We start from the raw sequence: 24,544 nt of genomic DNA on the forward strand, positions 1-24,544 counted from the left end.
GCAATTAGCGTTGGATTTGAACGGCACGATCGTGCGTGTCGCTTCGCAGACGAATGAAGTGAGGTGGATTTTTAGGGATAGATGATATCTGGGCGTATGTACGAGAGAGGATACCTCTGCCGAGGAGGCGTTCAGAAATGAAGTCTGCCTTGAAAGTGGCGTCTTTTTGCTACTCGCCGTCGATACAAATCCACGGAGAACCATGAAGATTGGCGGCAAAGTAAAATTCTGTACCGCGAACGAAAGAAGCGATGGCGCGGCGCGGCGCGGCGTTACAACGCGAAGGAGGATTGAGGATTTACAGTGTCGGGAACAAAGTAAGCCCTCGCGCTCGCTCGTTCGCGCGCGCGCGCCTGAGCTCACAGATGTTATTAATGGGATTAACATAAACGCTGCGTTGATCGATATGGGGATAACGACGTTCTTGCTATTACTCGCCCTTCCATTATTTTACGTCCGCGCGATACACCACTTATAAATGGATTATACCTCTTCGCCGAGCAAACATTACTTATACGACGACTTTGCTAGTTAATATAATTAAGCCGATGTAATCACACGTTGCGCGCTAATTTACAATCGCGCCAACGAGAGAATATGCACACGTCTGACGAGTGGTTGTTCCTTCGAAAACTAGAGCAACCGCAGTTCTTGTTGCAAAAATAATTATTTGCTTTAACGACTGATGATCGATCCAAGTCGATTAACTTATTATCCGATACGTATGTATTGCTCAGTACGTTCAGCGAGGATAAAATTATTTGCGAAACGTGTCTTATTGAACTTATCTAAATCTCTAATCGTTAAAAACGGCGCGGCATGTCGCGTGCTTCAGATTACGATTTTTTTATCTGTCAAAAAAAATTTTTATTAACATTCAGGATTACCCCTCTTGTTTATTAAATATTTTACAGCCGCGAGACGAAAGGCATCCCCTCGAACTCTAATATATATCTTTGATTTTGCACATCACCTTCATAGTTAAGGGTGAAAGAAGAGGATGATCCGTGCCAAATCGAGCGTAGCGCGTATCAATCGCGGGTATGCTTCCATGTTCAGCGTAAACATTCATTGTATCTTCTCACTTCAATCTTGTCACCTGCAATTTTTTGCGATTACTTTTCGATTCGTCTTCATGTCGTCGTCACCGTCACCGCCGCAGCCGCCGCCGCCGCCACCGCCGCCGTCGCGTCGTTCCCTTCGCGCGTTGGGCTTCTGCTCTAGGTTAGTCAGTGAATCATCTTCAACGACCCCCTCCTCTGGGATCCGGGCAGAAGACTCTTAAGGGGGCTCACGGCGCAGCGCGAGGCCAGTCCGAGAACGCGACCCTAACACTAACATCCGGTGTATTCCGACGGAAAAAGAGAGAGAGAGAGAGAGAGAGAGAGAAGAGAATCGGAAACGGAAACGTCTGACTGCTTGATCGTCCAGTAATCGGCACGCTAACATGAAGATCATCCTGTTGCTCTTCGTCGTCGCGGTCTTTGCTTCAGGTTAGTACCCTTTTACACCACGACACAATACCGGCTCGTTCGTGTTCGCTTTAACACCCGCGGTGACGTCTTCATTATTATGAAATGATTGTTCTCTTAACTTCATCATGGACATGTTGGGTACGCTCTTCCGCTCGACTATCGGCATCTCTTGCACGGCCTTCTGATCGTCCACTTGACGCGTAATGTTACTCGTGAAAATGACTATCATTTGATATTGGAAAAAATTTTTTAAGTACGAAAAAAATTAAATTTAAAAAATTATGAATAAATTAAATTATTTTAATAGTTTATTTATATACTTTGTTATAAGTTATTTATTATAAATACTTTGTGAACAAATTTAACATATCTTATTATAGAATTTAATATATTATAAATATACATTTTTTTAAAGATATATTTTTATCTTATACCAAACATTTTGTACATATCTTTTTCTCTGGACAAATTACCAATATTCATTTATCATACTTATAATATCTAATTTTCAAATTTCTTCTATTTTAATTAATTGCTTTTAAGACTATCCCCTTTAAATATATTTTTAAATTTTTAAACTTTTCTTTATCTTATTACTGGATGCTTCTAAAATACACACCTTTTTCATCACTAAGAGAAAAACTCTACGCCACCTGTCAACGCATTCAAAATTGAGACCGGAAACAACCGATGGTAGAACACACAAGCAACATAATGCACCGGGTATATCGCGTCTCTTCAGAGTTTTCGTCCTTTTAAAATTCTATCCATTCTACTCATTGTCAGAGTCTACTAAGGCCATTACAATTTGACAAAAAAATATTATTTTTTAATTGCTAAACAATGAATAAAAAAGATAAAAATTTCTTATTCATCTTTAAGAAAATTCTCGTACACCAAAAGGGATAAATTTGATGGTATTTACGTGCGTACTTGTATCGGGAGATCTCCGTAAGTAAAAGTGGTATTATATTACGTTTTCTAAAGAGACGACCCTGTGCACGAAGGGTCGTTATTTGTAGTCATTAAAAATAAGGGAGAGAGAGAAAGAGATTACACAGGCAAATGAACGTTTACCGAGACCGTTTATAGAGGATCGAGCGCTGTTGGTATATGTGGACTCGTTCCTTAGACCGGGAATCTCGTCGAGTATCATTAGCCGAACGGCGGGAACGCATTACGTGAACGAAGCTGTAGTTAAAGCGGCTAGTCGCCTCTTCTTTCGCGCGCGCATACACCGGCGGCAGACGTCTCAAGGCCTTCGGGTCATTTACCACCACCTGCACGTCCAACTTCACGATCCGGAACGTTTTTGCTCCGGATGCGCCTCTACGAAGTATCCAGAGCCGTGACTAGACTTCTGCCAACCGGCCGAACGGATATCTCTTACCGATCGTCTTGCTTCGCTGCCCATTGTACAACGCGACGCGGTGCACGCACTTGCTAAATTGCACTATTCCTCTTGGGGAAATTCAAATCGATTCCTTCCACTTCCGTCGAGATTCTTCAGAGTGCCGTAACAAAGAAGTTTCTTATTATCGAACCTCTCTTGTTACAAAATTAAATGAGCAACAATGTTGCATCGTACATCTGTCTTTTCACATTATATTTCCATTTGCATTTGATCTTTTTATCCTTTATCTCAATCTCATTGATGTTGATCATTGAGTCTTTTAAATTTCGTGACTGTGACTATGTATACACAGGATGAGCATGTTCCTTTCTTGAATCAAAGCCTCCCTTTGTTTCGTAACTCTCTTACGTAAGAGCATCAAGAAATATCTCAACTCACTCATCTCAAACAGATAATTACTATCAGGCCTTTCGGTATCCCTCGCAATATACTCTCTTTACCTCTTAAAATATCTTCAAATTAAAAATTAAAAAAAAAGAATCACTTTTTCTTTTCATCGTCAGTCTTCGCAGCCATGAACATGTGATGTAGAGCAGAGAACAATCGCGACTAGAAACAATGAAAGGGACTCGCATCAGTCGCGACACTCGTTCACCTAGGGTCTATTCGGAGCTCTCGGCGCGTCATAATTCATAAGTACAGTTAACCAAATAGCCGTTGCGGTTCAATGAACCCGCAACGTGTATCGTGTGAATACTGCCCTTGTCGTAAAGCTTCGAGTCATTGTGAAGCCGGCTAAAAACGCGCCGCGTCAGAGTACGCATTTAGAGTGAAATTAAAATCGTATTATGAAGCGCTGGAATCGTCGCTTCAATTTCTTGCTACATCTCGTATCACTATTACATCGTATAATGCGATCAAAATGAATACGCTTGTATTAGCTTATTTATAAATTTAGATGATCTCTTTTTGAATTGCTGGAATTTTTATCCTTACTAAATTTGAGATCGAGGATAAATTGTTTAAAGAGTTTCTTATTAAAAATCCTGATACTACTTGTTCCTATATTGACGATTTTACATTGAGCAATGATACATTGAAAAGGACATTTTTAATAATACTAACGGTACGGTATTAAAATGAAATGCTACATTAATATTCACTGAACGTATTCTCTCGCGTTTCTACTGCCATTTGTGACCTTGTTGGAATCGAACGACAGACATCTTTCAATAAACTACAAGTCGCTCTAAAAAGTATCTTTTTTTTTTGAAATAAAATACAATCGATTAAATTAAAAATCTTTTTTTCTCCTTTCAATAATAATTAAATATAAAAAATACAAACATATTTGGAGCAATATGTAAAAACATGAAAAATAATATCAATATTGTGAGAATGATTTAGTAGAAAAAAAACAAATGTAATAAATGTAATGTCGTTGCTGCTGTTATTGCGTACGTTAATTTAATAGCCAAGCGTACATACATGCAGTCTAGTTGTCGCGGGAATGGGATCAATTAATTCGCTCTAATTTTGCACACGCGCTGCAATTGAATTTGCAAATGAGACGTGATGCAAAGTGCATTAAAGATGCGCAAAGTGCTTTTGGCATTAAAGAGAAATAATGTAAAACGTTTCGTTCGCAGCCCAAAGGATCACGACGATCCAGCTGGATGGCATACAGTACTTTGTGTCGCGAATGAATCCCTACAGTCCGGAACTGAATTACTTCCTGGCGTATCAGTACTGCCGCTCCCTGGGCCTCCAGTTGGCATCTTTCGAGACAAAAGAGAAGGCCGACACGATGACGCAATACCTGAAGAACGCCGGTTACACGAAATACGACTTTTGGACCTCCGGCAACAAGTTGGGTACCGACATGTTTTTATGGATGAGCACGGGACTGCCGTTCAACGTCACCTTCGACTATATGCTGAAGCGACCTGGCAACAGACCCGCGGACGTCCCACCCGGCACCGAACCCCAAAGAGTGGCGCGTGAAAGGTAATGTCTTAAATATATTAATATATAATGTAGGAAAAAAACGTCAGTTTGTCAGGAGACGTTAATCAATTCATTAAGAAATAATAAAATAATGAAATAGCTTGATCCCGTTAGTGAACCCTACAAACGATGGATAACGTCATTCAGTTTCCAAGTGTCAATATCATAATTTTTCACGATCGAAGAGTCGCATACTAGTCGACCAGCCACTCTCTTCCGCAGTTCTAACACCCGGAAACTCACGCGTGGAATAGCTAACAACAAAACAGGTATTCCCGTTTAAATTCCAAAACGCGAGTTTCTCGATTTCAGCGGCGACAGCGGCAGCGCGGACGGATGCGTCGCGATGGTGGCACCTACGTTAGCCTGGGAGGCGCAGGATTGCACTCTCGTGAAGGACTTTATCTGCGAGCAAACAAGATGCTACTACTACAACTACGGCAGCATTCCAGTCTCCGCGACTCAGGGGTAAGAGGTGAGATAATACTTGTCACAGAGATACACGAAAGGAAGGAGAGAGAAAGAGAAAGAGAAAGAGGAAGAAAAAGGGTGTCCTAAGCGAGTCTCGCTTATGCACGAACAAAAAGTAAATAAGTAAATAACCCTCCGGCGATAAGCTATGCAAATGCGTATCGCGATAATTGAACGTGTTTATCCTTCGCGCTACTGAAGTATGTGGCGAGTATATACGAAGATGGCTGAGAATTTAGCGATAGATGAGAATTTATTATTACGTCTAGTCACGACTCGCGCGTAAGTATGTAAAAGACACGTCGACGTGTCGACAAACGCCTCTCTCACTGTAATTTTCAATCTTTTACGAGGGCGCGAAACGATGCGATATCAGACTTGTAAACCAGACAACCGTCAAGCCGGGACAAGCTTTTTCCTCCGTGCTTTTTCCTCTCTAACGAGAAATAGAAATAGCTTGAAACGAGGAATGCTTTTTCTTCCGCATTTCACGCCAACTAGAATGGCCAACTGTTATTGCGATGATCGAGACTCGCCAATGTTAAACTAGTTCTTCGACGTCTCTAGCTTCGGATCACAAAAGTGTCCCGATGAATGAGAATAGCTCAGCCACGATACGGAAAATTTCAGCAAAATTTTTCGGCTTTTCAGCTTAATTCTTAATAACGCAATTGCTCTCTCGCTTCTCGACGTACGATACTCGCAAATGATACACTTTTCACACTTGTACATACACATACACATACACACACGTATGGCTTCCATATAGATAACTGCTATAAAAATATTTACGTTAATCCATTGACAGTGAAGCTACGCTTTTCTCTGCTATTAATAGCGCGCTTAAATTAAGCCACTAATAATCGTAAGATGCTAATTTAAATCTTTAATACTGTAAATCTTTAATAAATTTTCAAGAAATTAATTGTTTTAATTCCTATTAAAAAATGATGATCGTCTCTTGAACAAACCCCTTTGTCTTTACAGAAATCACAGGCCCTACATCACGACCACCTCGGCGCCAGCCAGCGACGACCAAGCGAGTGATGATGGAATCGACAGCACCAACATCGACGATCACCACCATTCGGATATCGAGGCTCAGAGCGAGCAAGAAGGGACATCATCGGAAGTGGACACGTCCGCGGACGAGAAACTATCGGAGGACCCGGTCGTCAGCAGGCTAATTACCACGGCCGCTCCCGCATCTGGCAATCAGCAGCAGCAGCAGCAGCAGCAGCAGCAACACAACACGGGTACGACGGCATCGGCGACGTCAGTGTTCGAGGACGGTAACGAGCGCGAGCCCACGGCCGTCGGCGAGCTGGACGATATCAGACCGGATCACATCCCGGACATCGCGAGCCTCTTCACTGGGCACGTCGCCGTGGCGTCTCAAGCGCGCAAGGACAGCGTCTTCGACGGTCTCGAGACTCGCGAAGTCCTGCGGCCGTCGGTCTCCCGTCCCGTCGTTTCCCCCGCCTCCTCCTCCTTCTCGTCGGAGATGAAGATGGAGCATCGCGAGTCCCCCGATTACGGCGACCTGACCGCGGAGACTGAACTACCGAACAACGGCCTCGAGGACGCCCACACGATTGGCCCGTACGACAGCGTACAGGATTACGTCAACGATCAGCCGGTGGACGCGGCGCCGTCATCGGCGGACTCGGCGATGATGAAGGACCAGGACGACGACAGCAGCACGATCCTGCCAGAAGCGGAACCGGCCTACAGGTACAACATCAAAGTGCGCACCAACGGCAAAGTATTAGACCCTCCGTCCAAGTAACGCTTTACTTCCTCACTAGGCAACGTCGCGTTATTTCGTTTTGTAAGTGACAGAAACACACAAATCGACATTCTTCACGAACTATACGCACACACACACACACACACATATATATATATATCTCAATATATATATGTATATATATATATCAGAGTGCGTATTTCACGCGTGACACGTGCGAGCTGTCACCACACGTGCGAGCTGTCACCATTCGCCGTTTAGCTCTAACTTAAGGCGTACCCGATACAATGCTCGATAGTTTTGAATTAGAGAGAAACTACATTATCAGCTTTCTCGGTCGGCGGCAGGCAGAAATGATTGTTTCGGACCGTCCGTTGGAACCTCAGTGATTGAAATGTACACGAATGAGTAACGATATTGTCAAAGTCGTAATATTAATAGAAAAAAAAAAAAACAAATTATTCTCCTGCCGACGTTACTCGACAAGCTATACACTTTCGCAAGGGCATTTACTCGATTACTCAGCTCTCATTTTTTTTATCACTGATAACGCCGGCAAATTATCATTACCATCGTATCATTTATACTTCATTTCCGTTTATTCTCATTAAATTCTCACTTTCAGCATTAACAAGAGTTAAAATGGGATAAGTAAAAAATAAAAGAAAAATATTTTTTATATCTAATAATTCATCAATGAATCAGATTTCGCCAGCGTTTTATATGTATCTTCATAAAGTGGTAATCATCATCATCATAGTTAACATATTTATACGTCTGCAAGACGAAACATTCGACAGCCAGACGATTCCCGAAATGTTTTGGAATACGTGATGGATGTTAGAGAGACCAGCGAGAGTCGGTCGTAAATGTTTCGGTCATCCAGACGTATGACGATCGGCATACGTAGTTTCGTCAACGAGAAACTTTGCTCTTTAGCTGCTACGATAAGTCACTTCCATATTAATTCTGTGTACAACGGCGCGAATGTGCGACTTGTGTATAACTAAACTTTAATAAAGGTACGACTACAGTCTTATGGTATCACGAGCGTCTGCATTGGCAATTCCCTCTTATATCATTCTATCCTTAAGTGTAAAGTTAGAAAACATTTATGCTAAAGCTAAGCTAAAATTAGGCACATTAAAAGTCTTCATCACAGCTTTCGTTCAATAAAAAAAAAAAAAAAGAATAACGATTCGATAAAAATATACATAATCGTTAACTCACCATCCGTTTACGACTCCTTCTATGTTTAGCATAGGAATTATTTTGAACACATAATCGTCACGTAAACTGCTGGCATCCTGGCTGTCACTTAGAAGAGCCTCCATAGTTCCATGCATCACCCAAGAAGCGTTGCTTTCACCGGGATGTACTCTCGATGTTAAGAAGATCATCTTTCGCGTCTGAAAGAGGATGATACTTGGCTCTACAAACATCTGTTACGTTAAACGACTTATTGTCACGTAAAATAAATCTAAATATTTGAAAGATTTCTCACATGTATAGGATTAGTCTTGGAATCTGGTGACGTAATGGTGAGCACAGGATTCTCATTGCCGTTTAAAGTCTCGCAGAGCGTCTCCGCGCGAAAGTACACGTTCGCTGCGGAGACTCTCTTTGTCCACTGCCAAATGTTGGTCATCAGCCGACTATACGTATACGGAAAATGATACGCCAGATAACAAACGTCGTAGGCGTGCGGAAACGTGACCGTGAAGGACGTCGTGAAGTACGTTTTACCCTTGGTAGACCGCTGATAACAATTTCGATAGTAACAAATGTCGACGCCGGTTCTCACCCAGCCTGGTCTACCACATTGCGCCTCCATGACGCTGAACAGTATTGGCTTCATGCCGAAATTGAACTGTGAGTTTGTCTTCTCGCAGTTAATTATATTGAACGTGTATGGTACGCTCGCCTCCATGCTGGAAACCTCAAAGTAGAACCATTGATGTCTGGAACCGCTGTTGACGTCCGGGGTTAGAATAAGGTCGTATTCTCGTGAACCTATCTAAGGAGAAAGCAGATATGAATTGTTAATATAACGAAATTTAATGAGAAAAAAAATTGTCATTAGAAATTTAGATATTCTCTCTAACAATAAATATAGCTTATAGAAATTGCTCTTAGTCTCTACGAGCAGTCACCTTATGTAAGATGAACATAATCGATTACATAAAGCGCGAATAGCGGATCGACCGTACCTGAATGGCTTTTCTCAGATTGCCGCTTTCGAATCTCGATTCGAATTGCAATCGTTTTGTATCCAAATTGCGTTTGCCGATCCTCTTCTCGTCCCAATTGCCAAACACGTGATCGACGCCCGGCGTTCCCCGGGAGGTAGAATTCGCGAGTGCATCAAGGTCATAAACGACTTCCTGGATGGTGGCGACAGTGTGGAGGCTGCGTTCCACGCAGGTAAGTAGTTTTGCGCGACAAACCTTCCTGTCCTTCGTGTTGAGCGGCTCGGCTTTCCCCAGACCGTCGCCGCCGATCAGGTCCGGATAGGCGACCTTGACGAAACCGATAACACTCCTCACCCTGCTCGCCACAGTGCAATACGCGTGCTGATCCGTCCCGTTCGCCGACAAGTCTTTTAGGACCTTCAAATTGTTAGTGCCGCCGTTCACCAATTGACTTTTCGACGTACCGTTAGATCTCGAGAAGTCCTTCGTCGAGGTCTTCGTCTTTCCCGCCTTTGCGAGCGGTGAGTTTATCTGATCGTCCTCCATCAAACAAAGATCGATTAGTTTGACGTTCGACGAGCCAATGATTTGTAGCTGCGATCGCAGATTTCCCAATTCCTTAAAATACGTATGGTATCTGATGGGAAAGAAAAAGCAACGAATGCGTTTGTAATTATAATTGATATCGCGATGCGTGTCTATAAAAATAATGTTCTGCCTACCCAGCGAGATCTTCCTCGGATCTTTGCGACGTAAAAACTCCGGCGAAAAATTTGTTCTCATCCACCTCGTCGCCCCCGTGAATCTCATTGTCCATTGTATCTCTGGAGTCGTGGCTCTCCTCGTCGTCTCCAGAATCGAGATCGCTGTACAGTCTACCGATAGAAGCCACGCTGTTCGCCTAAACAGAAATCAATATTCAAGGCGCACAAACGTTTAACGGTACGAGTTTCGTCACTACAAACAATTTCGACGCTGCGGCATTTTGTACGCAAAGTGAAAATCGTTAGAACAAGTACGTGATAATATTAATAAACATACAGTTAACGTTACAAGTTTTGCAACACATCAAATATGACACGCTTGTAGCGTGTCGATCCGATTTTTCATCAACAAGTACGCACCTGGCTGTCGATGTCGCTACCGCTTTCCGCACTGTTCGTTCTGTTAACACTCACTTCGGGCAGAACAAATCTGTATGCAAGAAAAGAGAATAGTTTTTAAATATTTAGTGCTCACCATTGTAATTGTAAACGATGCATCGTCTTTTTTAAAATTTATATAAAAATTCAGAAAAATTATTTAAAAAATTCTGAAAAAAAATTTATTATTATAAAAATTTTAGCATTTTTTAATTTTAGAATTTCTGTATTTTTTTAACATTTTAGGAAATATCTATATTTTTTTTCATAGAATTTTAGAATATTGCAGAGTTTACATGTATGAAAAATTCTAAAAAAAATGTAAATTTTTTTTTATTGTTTCTGAAAACTTTGTATAAAAATTCTGAAAAAAATGTTCACCATGGTAATCTTTAACTAATTCAATATAGCATAACAAAAGCTGTCGCTATTCATTCACATTATACACGATACTTAATCCCGGTAATAACACTAATGAGATTATCCTGCATTTGTAGTATCTCTGTGTAGAAAGGCACTTGGTGAATATGTCGTAATATAATAAGTGTATGATAATTATTACGAGATACAATGTACAGGTCAAGATGACCTCGAACGTTTCATTCACCTCGCGGGCGATATTTCGGGCACCGGTAATTCCTTCTTCTCCAGACACTGATTGATTATTCCGCAAATACGCGACAGCAGGCAGTCATAAGCTTTGTCCTCTGGACAGCTCATGCAGAACCGGTACAGTAGCTGTAAGCCATTGTTCGACTTGATAGCTTTTCTTCCAGCTTCTAAAACGGCGGGCAAAAAAAAGAACCCGTGTAACATTGGCGATTTTCAAGTGTACATACATTAGTAGAGAATAATGAATATAAATTAAGCAATTAATATAATTATATCTTCCACATTCAGATAGATCTTTCAGAGAGGGGCAAAGTTCTTTTACAAAGAACTTTTTACGCAGCCCGTCCTAAGTAAACTTACTTATTACGCAGAGATGCTGAAGTGTATTCAGAGCGTAATTACAAATCTTCAAGCGTATCTGCCCATCGAATCTTTCCCACCTCTCGAAGATTCGCATCAGCAAGTGTACCATTCCCGCCTTAACGAATTTGTTACAACATAATTCTATGAAAGTAAAAATATCATTAAATATTAAAATAATTAATAATGAAAAATTAATTACGCAGATAAGAGTGATTATTATTGCTCACTATTGGTCGTTAAATGTTTGAAACACTCCAATAGTGTCCTCAATTTCAAGTGTGGGGTATAACCCACACTGACAAACGTTTTTTCCAAAGTACCAGTGATGCCGTCCTTTACTAGGGTTTGCAAAGAAAAAGCTATCGAAAAGATAATAGTTTCGTCAATCTCGAACACACGAGCGAATTGTCAGGCGCATCAAAGAAAAGTGTTGCTTACAGTTTTTAGTGAGAGTTTTAATGATCAACAACAGCGGCAATAACATCTTGCTGTTGTTGTAATGCTGTTTTAACAGCGCATGGAACACTTTTACGGAATTGAGCAGTTTCATTTTTGACACAAACTTCTGGTCCCTCGGAGCCACCTAAAAAGTCCCAAAATATATATATTTTCAACATGTATCTCAGAATATTATAAACTTTTTAAAAAAATTCATGCTTATTTTTGTTTCAAGTTTTTAACATTTGATAATCTAAGAATTTTTATGTAATTTCAAAGTAAAAACGATATTAAATGTAATGAAATGACGAGGTAAAGTTCGAGAGAATAGTCGAAATAAATCTCTCTAAATACACGAGAAAAATTGAAAAATATATTTCAACAGACATACGCAGTGCGATCGATAAAAGTTCTGCTGTGCAGGTACGTAACGTGTCAAAAGTATTTTCTTCTATTCATGAAGAAACAGCGCGAAGCAAGCAAAATAATTGTTTCCTAATTACAAAATAAAATTAAAAGCAAGTTTATTGCAACGCGTCGTCTGTAAAAATTACCTGTCCCAAAATCCAGAGGATGTCTTGAGTGAGTACTTCGCTCGTAATAGTGTCTGCGTGTTGTAGATTTATTAAAAGTTTAACTAGGACTTGCGTGATACCTAAGTTGATGAGTTGAATGACCGCCATTCGGCTACTGGTTCCTATTAAAGAACGAGCACATTACTTCTTATCTCGAGGAATGAACATTATCGACAAGATTCGTCTTCTCGATAAAACAACGTATCTTCAGAAATAGAGAATTGCCATTACTTGTGGCACTTTTATTCTTGCTCCCTCTTTCCTTGGATTTGCATCTGGTCACTCGAGGCGATATACATTCGTGCAGGATGCCGATGATACTGCAGTTAGCAACGTGATCCTTGCAGTTCTAAAAAAAAGTTTTTAATTCTCTCTCTCTACCTTAATTTTCCCCCTCAACTAGTATTATAGAAATTTTACATTAAACATTAATTTTTATTCTTCCTTTTCTGTCTGTCCGTATGGCGTAACGAAAACGTAACTAAAGCAGCGACATAATAACAGCATATAATAATAGCAAAAGGTAATTATAAAGACTCTCGTGGGTATATGCAAGCAATTATTTTCCGACACTCGTCGAGACCCGGAACAGACGGATATCCAGATTTACCAGCCGGTCTCGCGACTTTCACGAGCGTGTACGTAGACAATATAGGATGCGTGTTGCGTGACACGGATACAATATTTCGCCGATAACACTAATTACCACGGTTACTCAAACTCTTGGCTCTGTGTCGTGTCAATGACGTGCCCGCCGAATGAGATCGTAAACCCACATGTAATTATCTCCCACTCTCGCGCACACGCGTATCGATTTTGACTCCGCCGTTAGCACGCAAAACGATCGTAGGTTATCCGTAGCGTCGATAAGACTCTGTACACGTTACAATTAATGACGCGCCGTGACGCGCGCGGAGACTCACGCCAAAGGGTTAGTTAAATTAAATTAAAAATTATTCACCTCCAGGGTCATAATAAACAATTCCATCGTACCGGAATTCTTGCGCCAGAGCTTCTCCAACGTGCGCTCGCGTATCCGTCGATCTGGAAGATACATGCAGTATGTGAAGCTATAAATCGTCCTGTAGTTGAAACAGATTCGCAATTTATTCATGGCGCTAGATGCATCAGTGCATCTTGCCAATGCTAGGTAGACTTTAACGTATATGTACATACGTGATAATACGTTCTTTGCGATATCAGGAATACCGCACACTGGCACGATACATACTCTTATGTCAAAGTTGACGTAGTGCCAATTGGGATCAATGTCACGACATTGATCAAAAAACTCACGTACCTATATATGATCGAACCTTTTTTCACGATTGCACATATCGACGATACAGCTGCGATGTAGCGTGTGGAGAATAATACAGATTACGTATGAATTTTGCTTCTGACGTCACGTGATAACGGATATAACTACAATGACGTGAAACGTGACCTACAGGAAACATTTAGTAATGTCTACAGGTATCAAACTGTGTCGCAAAATTTCAACTAAATTAGCCGCAATCGTGTATAATGCGCGAACTGAAACTCAACCGTGCAATAAATTTCGCGATTCGCGGGAGCACCGGGACCATCAGGAAGGTTGCCAGTTCAGGCCCTTATCAAATTGGCGCACAAGCGCGATTTGAACGTGTATCGTTCGGAGTCATAGTTTTCTGGATGCCGGCCAACGCGAATGGGTCTGTCGTCAGTGTTACCGAAAGTGATTACGCAATCGGCTAACAGGCGGTTCTTCTATTCTAAAATAACACATGGTAGCGATCGACTGCTGTTTACACACCTGTTTGCCAGTTGTCCAAAAGGTCCAGGATTAACGAATTAATATTTGATACGAAAACAACGATACAAATAATAAATATCAAACGATGCTGACAATATCGCACAAAGTATAATATTAATTGTAATTATTTTTTTAATTTATTTTTATAAAAATTGTTTATCGTTTTATATGTAAATATATCGCGAAATTGAAAATAGAGAAATATTGAAAATAGAAATTAAGAATACGGCTGCACAAAGTTGCCAACTTATATGAAAATGACCTGAATTTATACTACACAATTTTGTCAAACGGTTGACCAAGAGAGTGCTATGACTCAGAAAGCACACGTGTGATTATTGTACTCGTATTTTCTTTAGTAACCGCGGCTGATTTCTTTAACATGAATATTAGACACTTCTGCTAGAAATTTCGTGTGTAAGTTTTATCAAGTTTCATACAAATAGCACAAAGCTAATGCAGTAATAACAATGCGATGGCGCAGAACGTGACGAACGAGCTTCCTTCGCTATCCATTGCAGGGAAATCACATGAGAATGATAAATCGCGCAAGTTCCACCGTGATTTCGTGTTCGCCGAGAGTAATAATACACCAGCACGAATTTCTTCCTGGAGTGTCCAATCTACCTTCCGATTCGTTTAGAACTTTATTGCCGCGATCGCGATTCGCGCGCAATATTGTACGCTTATCGTACGAGACCCCTAATGAGGACGACACGCGATACAAAACACTAATGAGAATAAAGAAATTGCCGTGACGTTGTTAATTCGTGATAAAATCGAAACAAAAAGAAAAAAATATAAGATACCTGAGTCTAATAAGACCTAGCGCTAAATAACACCAACTTTTGAATTTACCACTTAAAAATGCGCTTTATATCTAATATATATATGCTAAAAAGTATCGTAAAAAGTATAGATAAAAAGGAGCTGAAGAATTAGAGCCAACAGCAACGCGTCTGTTTAACCCAACAAAAATTTTGTAACAAAGCGTTTGTATTTATAAAATATTTTTTATAAAAATGTAAATGCTGTCAATTTATTAAATATGCATTATTTTATAATGTATAATATTATAACATATTATAATATTATTCAACTTTTTAACTATAGAAAATAACAAATGTATTGTATTATATGTATCAATTTTTTTGGAATAAGTATATTTTATTAGAAACACTTTCATTAAATAAGGCCCACTTATATACTTGTTATGTGGTGAGACTTGCATCAAAGAATTTAATGATTTTTCATGCCACTATCTTTCGAGAAGCTAAAATTGTACCTAAATGGCTAGAAACTTCCAAAGATTAATTAAAGGTTAAATTGAAAATAGTTAGGATGTTTAAGAATAGAATGAACTTTAAGATTTCAATCTTGTGATTAATAATCATTTTGAAATTGAATTCAAAAATTCAATTTATTTTTGAGGCCTTATTATATTTATAAGTATGTAACAATGCCTAATGTGTGAATTAAGAAAAAAAGTTTTTGCTTATATGGAAATATTTTATTTTTGTGAGTGATCGTGAAATAAAGATTTTATCCTCAGTTTATTCAAAAATCCTTATAAAAATAGAGGTAAAAAGAAATAAATTAAATGGACCTTCAGTGAGCTGAGAGAGTACTTTGTAGAAGCTGCATACATGTATGTATATATGCAGCTTTTACGTCATCAAGATAAAATCTCTGGGAAATGTTTATTCAGAAATCGTGTAAACAATTGAGAAACCTCGTCACCGCCGATTAAAATGTCACAAAGAAAGGTTAAATTGGCACGAGACTGGCACAATGCCCTCTATATAATATGCAAAGTTAGCGGGTCTGTTTCGAGACGAGAGACTCCGGTGGAATAGCGTACCTGACGAGGTGACACGTGCGTGAATCTTGGCCGCGATCGCCCTGAGCGCGTCGGCCGCTTCCTGCGGTTTAGCCGCGTAAGTTCGAAGCTTCTCCAACAGCGCATCGTTCACAAGCTCGTCCGCGCTTTTATTACCCGCTGACATCACACTAAACAGAGCGCATCGCAAAACAACGAAATATCATTTACTTTCCTTTAGAAGAACCGTTCAATCGATCAGCGAATCGGGGAATCGGGCACTAGCGATCGGAAATTGCAAAAAGCCATTCCTCGATTTCGTGTGTAGGCCTACGGTAAAGTGAACACGTCAAAACGATACGCGCGCTAGGCGCAAAAGCGTACAATCGAGCTCTGCCTACATGATGACAAGTGAAACGATGAAGGATTACAGAGGCTGCAAGCTAACGTTTCGCATTGCCTTACGGTACCTGAAAAAGACGATTGACCATTATTTATCTCAGACACAACGAGTGACATCGCAATTTTCGTCTCTCCCCTCGTATTCGCTTTGTTACACAGGACTACAGGACATTCGCGACAGATGCAAAAGCAACAGCATCCCCCGTCCCGTCGCGACGACGCGCGACGGGACAGCTAGGCAACGTCGGCAATGCCTCGTCGACCTCGTCGTCGTCGTCGTCGTCGTCGTCGCATCAATGAATTTCTTCATTGGCTTTCGGCCAACGCAGTCGGAAGAGAGCTGTTAATCGCGCATTCGCAATCAGCTGGTCGCGCGGTTAGTCAATGTCGCGGGGATTAAAGTCAACCAAATCGGAAAATCGACGCGCGTCGGAGCCAAGGTTAATTAACGTGACCAAGTGAGACTTGCGCGACGTTTCTAAAATAATCCACGCCACACGTGGATCGGAGACGCGATTCCGGGAAGGCCGCCCCGACGCCACGAGACGGCCAGCGGGAGCTAATTATCTATTAATTAGACGTCCAACCGCGCGTTAAACGGCAACGATGCATATTAAAATTAAAAAGGACGACGCGTTCCACTTGGCCACGTTATGAGGGATCGCCGGCAATATCAAAAGCATCTTAAAATACAATTTTACAATTATTTTCATTTTGGCTCTATAATATTATACCTGTTCTATAAACTTGGATCTAATTTTCTTACGTTTAATTCTAGCTATACGCAAAGTACTTTGCGAAGCAACTAAAAGCAGAAGACGACATGCGGAATATACCTAATTGACGCGATGCTATTTTAATTCTTCTTAAGCAGGCAGATATACAAAAAAAGAAGAACAAAAAGACTGACGTTTAGTGATAAGGTATTTATTGATAGCTCGTAGATTACAGAAACTCTTTTTTTTATTATTTTTTTTTTTTTAATTGGGTGTACTCCTCTGCTACGCGTACAGCGTGTGATTCGAAACGTGTCAAAGGGTTAAAGGAGTGCGTGAGTTATTGCATTAAGCGTAGCATCGGTGCGCTAACGAGAGAAGCTATACGCGATGATCGATTGTAGTTCGCGGGATGAATAACAATTAATCGGTAAAAAAAATTTTCTCGACCTCGATTTATTCAGCGAAACAATCAGTGAATCTCGCGTATCTTTGTAGGCTTCTTTAACACGACATTCTTTAACACGACATCAGCCTCGTCCGATATCTTCGAGCCGAACAATTAATGACGGCGACGTAATGCCGCACGCTTAATTGGCACGTAAGAGATAACCCAATAAACTCAAGCGCATAACGAACCGCGCGATGTCAACGATACACGTCGGCTCGATAAAAACTCGATAAATAAAAGAAAAAAAAGATAAATCGCATGTGAGATAAATTCAGCGCGCACACGCGAGTATACGTGAGCGGTCGGATTATCTTTCGTCCGAATTTATTGGCGATTTGCATGAAATTTGTTGTAAAGCCGCTTAAGGTACTCAAACTATTAAGGAAGCGTAATCGGATGCTTTATAATTATAATTGAGATAAATAAAGCTGCCCGTGCCCTTGCGCGCGCGCGGGCGCGATGTTACCAGCGGTGTAATTAAAATGTCTTTCTTCTTTTTTTGTTAATTTTCGCGAGACAAGTCTATTTTAGCGAGATCTAAAGACCACCGCTGCGATCTCGGGGAGAAGAATAAAAGTCTTTGGCCTCGCTGCACCGCGCCGTGTAAATATAGCGAAACGTCGGAAAAGCATATCAGAAATAAATAGCGAACGCATATCGGGCGGGCGTGTGCGATCGGTCGGGACCGGGAACCGCGAGCAGAGATAGCGAGCACGCACGTACACACATACACACGGAGAAACACGATTCTGTCTTCTAGGTTCTTTACTCTTCCCGCTGAACGTCGCCGGTCGCGCACGACTCGTCGTCGGCCGCCCGCAGCACCGCTGCCGCCGGTTGCATCGCCGCCGGTTCGCCGGTTCGCCGATTCCGATTCTCCTCGTCGTACCTCGCCGCGATGCACCTTTTTTCATATCATCTCGCCCTCCGTCTATGAAAAGCTCTCTTGACGCTAGCCTCTAGCGTCAAAGGCCGAATTTCAATGAACCGAGATTGCTGCTGGAGGAACTCTAAAGGAAAAGGGAAGAAATTTTTTCGCGCGACGACGGCCGGTGACGGTTCTCGTGCTCGTCTATCGTCTGGCGAGAATCTCCGTGCGAACTTCGCGAAGCGATCCTCACGCTTCGCCACTCCGCGGCGGTTTGACGTTTCTGCCTGCCAAAACTATGTTTAAATGCATACCGCGCGCGCACCTACACACACCTATACTCACGAGCCGCGTCTATTTTTAGCGACGGCCGCTTCCCGAAATCGCGCCCCCTTTCTCTCATCTGAGCGATAACACCCTCGCCTCGCGCCCTCCGCGTCCTCCGCGTCCTCCAGCACCCTACAGGCGTCATCGACCGATGCGCCGCGTCGCACCGCGCCGCGCCGCGCGATGCATCGTCGAGACCGCGAGACGTAAGGATTAAAGCATACGCGAGCTTTTGCCATATCTCTTTCGGCAAAGACCAGCGTGTGACATTTTTTTGTTTTTTTTTTTTTGTTTTTTTATTAAGCGAGAAAGATGAACGTGTCTGCATTTTTGCAATGACGTGAGATTTTTTTTTACCCGACGTTTTCACGTTGGATCTGATTTTTGTGACGTGAGAAAAGGCGGACGCACATTTCTGAAAACAAATAATTTTCGAAATAGAAAACTGGCAGAACGAAACATCTGGGACTTTGAGATCTCTCTCCGCCGCATCTCTCGCGGCGTGAAGATCTAGCGTGAAACCTCAGGAAAATAATCGCTATTTATTTACCGAGCGCCGTCGAAGATCGCGTTCGGTTTGCCAAAACGGAAAATACTTCGACGGCTTTACCAGTCTTCCATAACGTCGTCGGTTCCGCTAGAATGAAAAGAGACGTTGAAATGAGTTACAGCGAGCAGGTGAAGGCGTGGCAAAATTTCATCTGGTTGCATATTATATGATGATGATGATGATGATGATGAAGTAACATTGAAATTTTTCGAAACACCTGCAAAGTGCTCGAGACAGATTTGCGTGGTCGAATCGGAGAATGGGTTTGCAGCGCGAAAAGCGTTTGAAATACACATGCACGGTTGTGCAGTTAGACGGCCTTCACTTTAATTATTAAAAAATTTACTTTAATTATTAGGAGTAAATGAGCGAGAAAGTGGCCGACAGCTGTGCGACATTCGCGTGCGGCTGTCACATTGGCGCATGTTTGTTCACGTGCGGCACGTTTAGCGGCATGAAGACATTAAAGCTGCGCACGAAACGAGGCACGCTGCGTCGCGTCGCGTCGTCGAAACTCCGTGGTACGACGCGGCACGATTCATGGAGTGTAAAAAAAAAAGATTAATTAAACGAGCTGCCGCGAGAACAATCGCGTCGAGTGGAATCGAATTAAAAATCGATTCGAAGGAGGAAGGCGTCGTTGCGAGGGAAGCAGAGCGGCAGACCGGCAGACTGGCAGGCTTCTTCTTCCGCGAGGACAGCGTCGTCGTAGTCTACGATCATACCCCCGCCAGGGTCAACAGCGGCGTTACGCGACCTCGGGGTTGCATGACCACTGGCAACGTATCTGTGCCGGGTGTCGAACGGAATCGGCGAATCAGCTAAGTTGAATCAGGGCCGGCTCAGCAGGTGTGTATGTATGCACGAGGCTCACTTGTTGATGAACGCGAATACAGTGAATTGATTAGCGGACAAGTTCCACGAGCGTGGTCGACCTCTCACGAAGCTACCACCTATCGATTGCCGAAGAGGCGTTCTCCGATTCAAACTGGCTTGCATGGTCCACGCGCTCTTCTCTCTTCAGGGTAGTCCATGTACGTACCCTTCCAATTCGACTGTACCTTCCAACGCGAGAATCTTGTTACTCTTTCCGATCGTTTCGCACGCTATCATTATGCTTCTGCCGATCGTGGCAGCATTAATAACCTGCTCCACTGCGAGTGCAGTATAACGTTACACGATTATTGTATGAAGAAAGAGAGTATTAAATGTATGCAAATTACCATGTATTACAGTCCCTCGGAGCGAAGCCACCGCTTCGCAAATTCCTTACTCGTAATGTTGTTAACCTTACTCGGTGAATGAGGAAATTTACAAAATAATTGATAAATTAAGCGCAACATTGCGTTACTCGTATGTAAAACGGACACTTTCCAATTCGCAAAAAATAAAAATAAAATAAGGTTGAAATCTTAAATTGTACAAAAGATAAAGCACCGTGCAATTTCATATTTGTGACAAATGATAAATGAATAAAGTGTTAGCCAAAATTATCGATTAAATTATTAAAAATTCAAAATTATTAAAAAACTAAAAAATAAATACGATAGCAAAATATTATAAAACTGCATTTGTTGCAACGGACGAAAAATATTTATAGATGTGTCGTGTTTAAGTCACATTAGTCACGTACGCGAAATTGCCAAAGTAAAAAAAGGATTAAAGTTTTCAGACTTATTGCACCTTCATTTAGCCATTTTATATTAGTCACATTTCTCATCGACAACCATTTGTCATAACAGCTAAGATTGCTACATTTTCTGTTCTTCCCGAGACTCCAAACGCTATCAACGGTCCTCATCTCGGGATGTGATCGTGCGCATCGACAAAATTACACTTTAACGTCATTTAGCAAGTGTTATATCTGATCCACGCTTATCTGATCAACGACGGTTGGCACAAACGTCGTTGAACTTGAGTCGCCAAGTCGTCACGAAGGTGACCGTTGTTCGAAGGCGATACACCTACGCGATCCAAGAACGTCACGCCGTGGCACTAATAACCGGCACTCTGTCAGATCGACAGAGTGACGCGAGGCCAATGAAAAGGAACACGCTGCGTATAGAGCGCGGATCGACGAGAGACATTAGAAATTCAAATCCGACTTGGTCGTCCGCAGTTCCACAGGAGGAACACCCGCCGACCACGCCTCTTATTCATGACCTAAGCGCAAGATCTTAACCGGTTCATACGCGATCTCTATCGGGCTCTCCCCTTCGTCGTCCTTCGCAAATCAAGCGGGAAGGACGTTTAGGGTTACACGGGCGATCAATACGCAGCGGTCAATTTATTGACCGGTGCAATCTCGCGCGATCTGCTCTCTAGCAAAATTTTACGTTTACGAGTTTCGCGTCTTACCGTATGTGCCTATCGCATAAAAGTTGCCGATAGGACAAGCACGAGACGGTCGTCTTGCGGTCTTTCCTTTAGCTCCAAGTACGTCGACGTTCTGATCCCTTGACATTTTCTTCTCGAAAAAAATGGGAAATCGAAAGGCGGAAATGGATACATGGGAATATATATTCTTAAATCTCTCTTGCAGCGCGTATATTAATCGTTGAGAAAACCAGATTATAACAAGTTTACAAGTTTACGATCAAGGATATCAGCAACAAGCATACGGCGCGGCGATACAGTTTGGCTGTTGAAAGAAGTGCTTGGTTTCGATCACTCGCAAAGCCGATACTCAAATCGATACCGAGGCCGTTCTTCTTACCGCGCCGCGCCGCTCCGCGCCAACTTCTCTACGGTCTCTGAAAATCCCGCTACGAGTTCCGCGTAAAAAAAGACGAAGAAAGGATAGCAGTAGTGCGCAGTATTTTACGCGTACGTTGCTCGAGCGATCACCGGGAGAAGAGACGACACAACGAGAGTAAACGTTCCGTAGGAGCAAAAAAAGTCGCGGATGATGTTCGACGGGGTGGGGCTTTGCTCTCCAGGCCAGGAATATATAAATCGCAGGTAGGGCTGAAATTCAAGTTAGTGTGGATACGATCTGAGACTATCGGCAACCTGCGGACGACAAACGATGCGGGTGAGTTTGCCGGTGATTCACTGCTGTACCTTGTTAGACTGTTCGTTTATTTGCACATTGCCAGTCTAGCGGCGTTTTACTTGCCATTCAAATGACGGAAGCGGAGATTCTAAAGCATTTTTTTTTTTTTCTTCTAAAGCGATACTACTTGACATTGTCAATCATTTGCTTCTGCTTAAAAATACAGAGCTTATTTCATAGATTGATCTTTGAAAAAATTATCGTAAAAGAAATCGCTGTATTCGCGCTACATAAATGACGCGAGAAAATGCAAACAGATCGAAACATCGCGGAATATATTAATAGAACATTGTGGTATCATACGTACTGCGCTGACGTCATGACGTTTTCATGGAAGCTAATTTCATCTTGTTTGCAATTTGGTGATCATTTGCATGCAATACACGAAATCCGACAGCCATTGCCGCAAACGTTTCAAAAAGTTGTCGCGCTGCGCATATTTCGCGACTATGTTTTCTTGAAATGATAAGAAACAAGCGCATATGCCCCGATAATATCCTCTTGTTGAGAAAAACTGCAAGTATAGAAGCGTTTCTAATTCTGTATTTTTATATTTGTTATACTCTTCTTTTATTTAAATGTAAAACTCGGTCAGAAATGATTAGTCGAATCAATGTTAACACGTGAATGATTAATGTTGATATATTATTGTTTGACATTTTATCATGTTCCGACTTTATCAAAGTTATTTTTTTATTAATTAAACATCTGAAAATATTTCGATGATTTCTGTAGCCTTTCGACTAATACATTGAATATACTGTGCTTCCGACTTAGTGTCAGTTCGATGTACAATTGACTGAAAAACAATGTCTTATATAAAAAGAATTCTTAGAAATGTTTGTAATTGGTCAATTAATATAAAAACAATTGTGACAAAGTCAAAAATGATAAATTATCCGTTATCGACAATTTATCGAAGTATCGACTAACCATTTCTAGCTGGGAATCCAAATTGTGTGAACGACATGTCTTTCAAGCTTCAATCTTTTTGCAGGGTTTATCATCGTTCGCGATTTTCTTCGCGGTGACAGTTGGAACGGCAGTATCGAAACCACTATGGTCGACTCTAGTCGGCACCAATTATCTATATTCTACGCCTGGAATCAGCGCACACCCGCATTATCTCGCCGCCTATCAAAATACGCACTCTCCCTATTACGTTTACAATGTATCCGTCGTAAAATATTTGGAAGTTACGCGTAAGCATCATTTATAGCGTTACGCATCTTTTCAGGTTTATTCGAACGTAGGTGGCGTACCGAATACTCTTCACGTTAGCGGCAAACCAGAAATTTCTCATGTGCCTGCTTACAACTTTTACTATGGAACACCGATTTACGATATCAGGATTCCATTAAATCCGGTAAATGTTACGAGTTATATATACCATACGCAAAAAATTTTCTTTTAGATTTACTCTCAAAATCATAGTTCTTGTAAGACAAAGAATTTGAAAAATTTTATAGTGTTAGTAAAATTTAGATAAAATTTAATCAAATTACTTTATATATGTATAATATACAATACTATAAATTAATTTGCTTTAAATGTTGCTAAAAGTATATCAAATTCTTCCGAGTTCATGTCGTTGCACGGCTACTATGATTTTGAGGATAAATTTATCTCCATGTACATATACAAATGAATATGGTAATTTGTGTTATTCCAGGTTTATCCCGTGCTGACACCATCGCATCCAGGAGTTCCTCCGATAGTTCCGCCGACATCGACAGAACAATCTTTCGACGAGAACGATTACGACGGCATCGAGAAGTTAGATACAAAAGTCGAAGTGGATACTGAGACGAAAAAAGACTCGGAAAACAATGAGCAGGACGACGATTCTATAACTGTGGAAGCAATATGAGATAATTTTCCTCGTTACGTGCGCAGCATAACATACCGACGTGGAAAGTTAATTATAGTATAGTACGTTAACTTGTTTAGCGTTGCCTTTATATTTATATAACATGTTACGCTGTCAAGCGTAATATCCAAGATGCAGCGTTAAAAAGATTTTTTTCAATCAAATTTTTATTAAAAGAAAAGAACAATGCACTGTTATAGTTTGTACGTAAGAATAAAGTAATTGTAAAAATAAGATATTTGTAATAAAAAGAAAGAATCTTGACACACGTCTCATTTTACTCAGCTTTCCCTATTTCGAATCGCCCTTTGA

At 41.3% G+C, this 24,544-nt stretch overlaps 3 protein-coding genes across 12 annotated transcripts in view; 2 read left to right on the forward strand and 1 right to left on the reverse strand.

Annotated features, from left to right (window-relative positions):
- Positions 1-24,544, reverse strand: part of LOC105193503 (cytosolic carboxypeptidase 1) — a 40,355-nt gene that overhangs the window by 15,509 nt on the left and 302 nt on the right. For 4 of the 9 annotated variants that reach the window (XM_039452242.1, XM_039452240.1, XM_039452241.1 and 1 more), the window contains exons 1-14: positions 18,286-18,805; positions 16,036-16,184; positions 13,341-13,423; positions 12,611-12,728; positions 12,359-12,501; positions 11,805-11,949; positions 11,594-11,725; positions 11,364-11,507; positions 10,999-11,170; positions 10,374-10,443; positions 9,972-10,150; positions 9,268-9,886; positions 8,562-9,074; positions 8,288-8,466 (exon numbers count right to left, since the gene is read on the reverse strand). In XM_039452242.1, the coding sequence (XP_039308176.1) occupies positions 8,288-8,466; positions 8,562-9,074; positions 9,268-9,886; positions 9,972-10,150; positions 10,374-10,443; positions 10,999-11,170; positions 11,364-11,507; positions 11,594-11,725; positions 11,805-11,949; positions 12,359-12,501; positions 12,611-12,728; positions 13,341-13,423; positions 16,036-16,184; positions 18,286-18,476 (2,837 nt within the window). In that variant the 5' untranslated portion in view covers positions 18,477-18,805. Of the gene's footprint in view, positions 1-8,287; positions 8,490-8,561; positions 9,075-9,267; positions 9,887-9,971; positions 10,151-10,373; positions 10,444-10,998; positions 11,171-11,363; positions 11,508-11,593; positions 11,726-11,804; positions 11,950-12,358; positions 12,502-12,610; positions 12,729-13,340; positions 13,424-16,035; positions 16,464-18,285; positions 18,809-24,544 lie in introns of those variants that run through there. The other 5 variants (XM_026135668.2, XM_026135669.2, XM_039452245.1 and 2 more) reach the window with 5 other exon arrangements.
- Positions 1,295-8,101, forward strand: LOC105193502 (C-type lectin 37Da). 2 transcript variants are annotated; one of them, XM_011157957.3, is made up of 4 exons: positions 1,295-1,493; positions 4,479-4,836; positions 5,149-5,304; positions 6,295-8,101. In XM_011157957.3, the coding sequence occupies exons 1-4, from the start codon at positions 1,448-1,450 to the stop codon at positions 7,094-7,096; spliced, it is 1,362 nt and encodes a 453-aa protein (XP_011156259.1). In that variant the 5' UTR covers positions 1,295-1,447; the 3' UTR covers positions 7,097-8,101. The 2 variants fall into 2 exon arrangements, with proteins under 2 accessions (XP_011156259.1, XP_025991456.1); XM_026135671.2 differs by having other exon boundaries at positions 5,149-5,311; positions 6,295-6,530.
- On the forward strand, positions 22,214-24,498 carry LOC105193504. Its single transcript, XM_011157960.3, has 4 exons — positions 22,214-22,341; positions 23,360-23,533; positions 23,600-23,728; positions 24,035-24,498. The coding sequence occupies exons 1-4, from the start codon at positions 22,336-22,338 to the stop codon at positions 24,230-24,232; spliced, it is 507 nt and encodes a 168-aa protein (XP_011156262.1). The 5' UTR covers positions 22,214-22,335; the 3' UTR covers positions 24,233-24,498.

Source organism: Solenopsis invicta, chromosome 7, assembly GCF_016802725.1.
Source record: "Solenopsis invicta isolate M01_SB chromosome 7, UNIL_Sinv_3.0, whole genome shotgun sequence".
NCBI lineage: Eukaryota > Metazoa > Arthropoda > Insecta > Hymenoptera > Formicidae > Solenopsis > Solenopsis invicta.

Bases quoted from the DNA above. Each gene is read 5' to 3' on its own strand.
- LOC105193502 (XM_011157957.3), top strand. From the start codon at position 1,448: ATGAAGATCATCCTGTTGCTCTTCGTCGTCGCGGTCTTTGCTTCAG. The intron at 1,494-4,478 runs GTTAGTACCCTT...TTTCGTTCGCAG, and splicing joins CGTCGCGGTCTTTGCTTCAG to CCCAAAGGATCACGACGATC. The intron at 5,305-6,294 runs GTAAGAGGTGAG...TTGTCTTTACAG, and splicing joins CCAGTCTCCGCGACTCAGGG to AAATCACAGGCCCTACATCA.
- LOC105193504 (XM_011157960.3), top strand. The intron at 23,534-23,599 runs GTATCCGTCGTA...GCATCTTTTCAG, and splicing joins CTCCCTATTACGTTTACAAT to GTTTATTCGAACGTAGGTGG. The intron at 23,729-24,034 runs GTAAATGTTACG...GTGTTATTCCAG, and splicing joins TCAGGATTCCATTAAATCCG to GTTTATCCCGTGCTGACACC.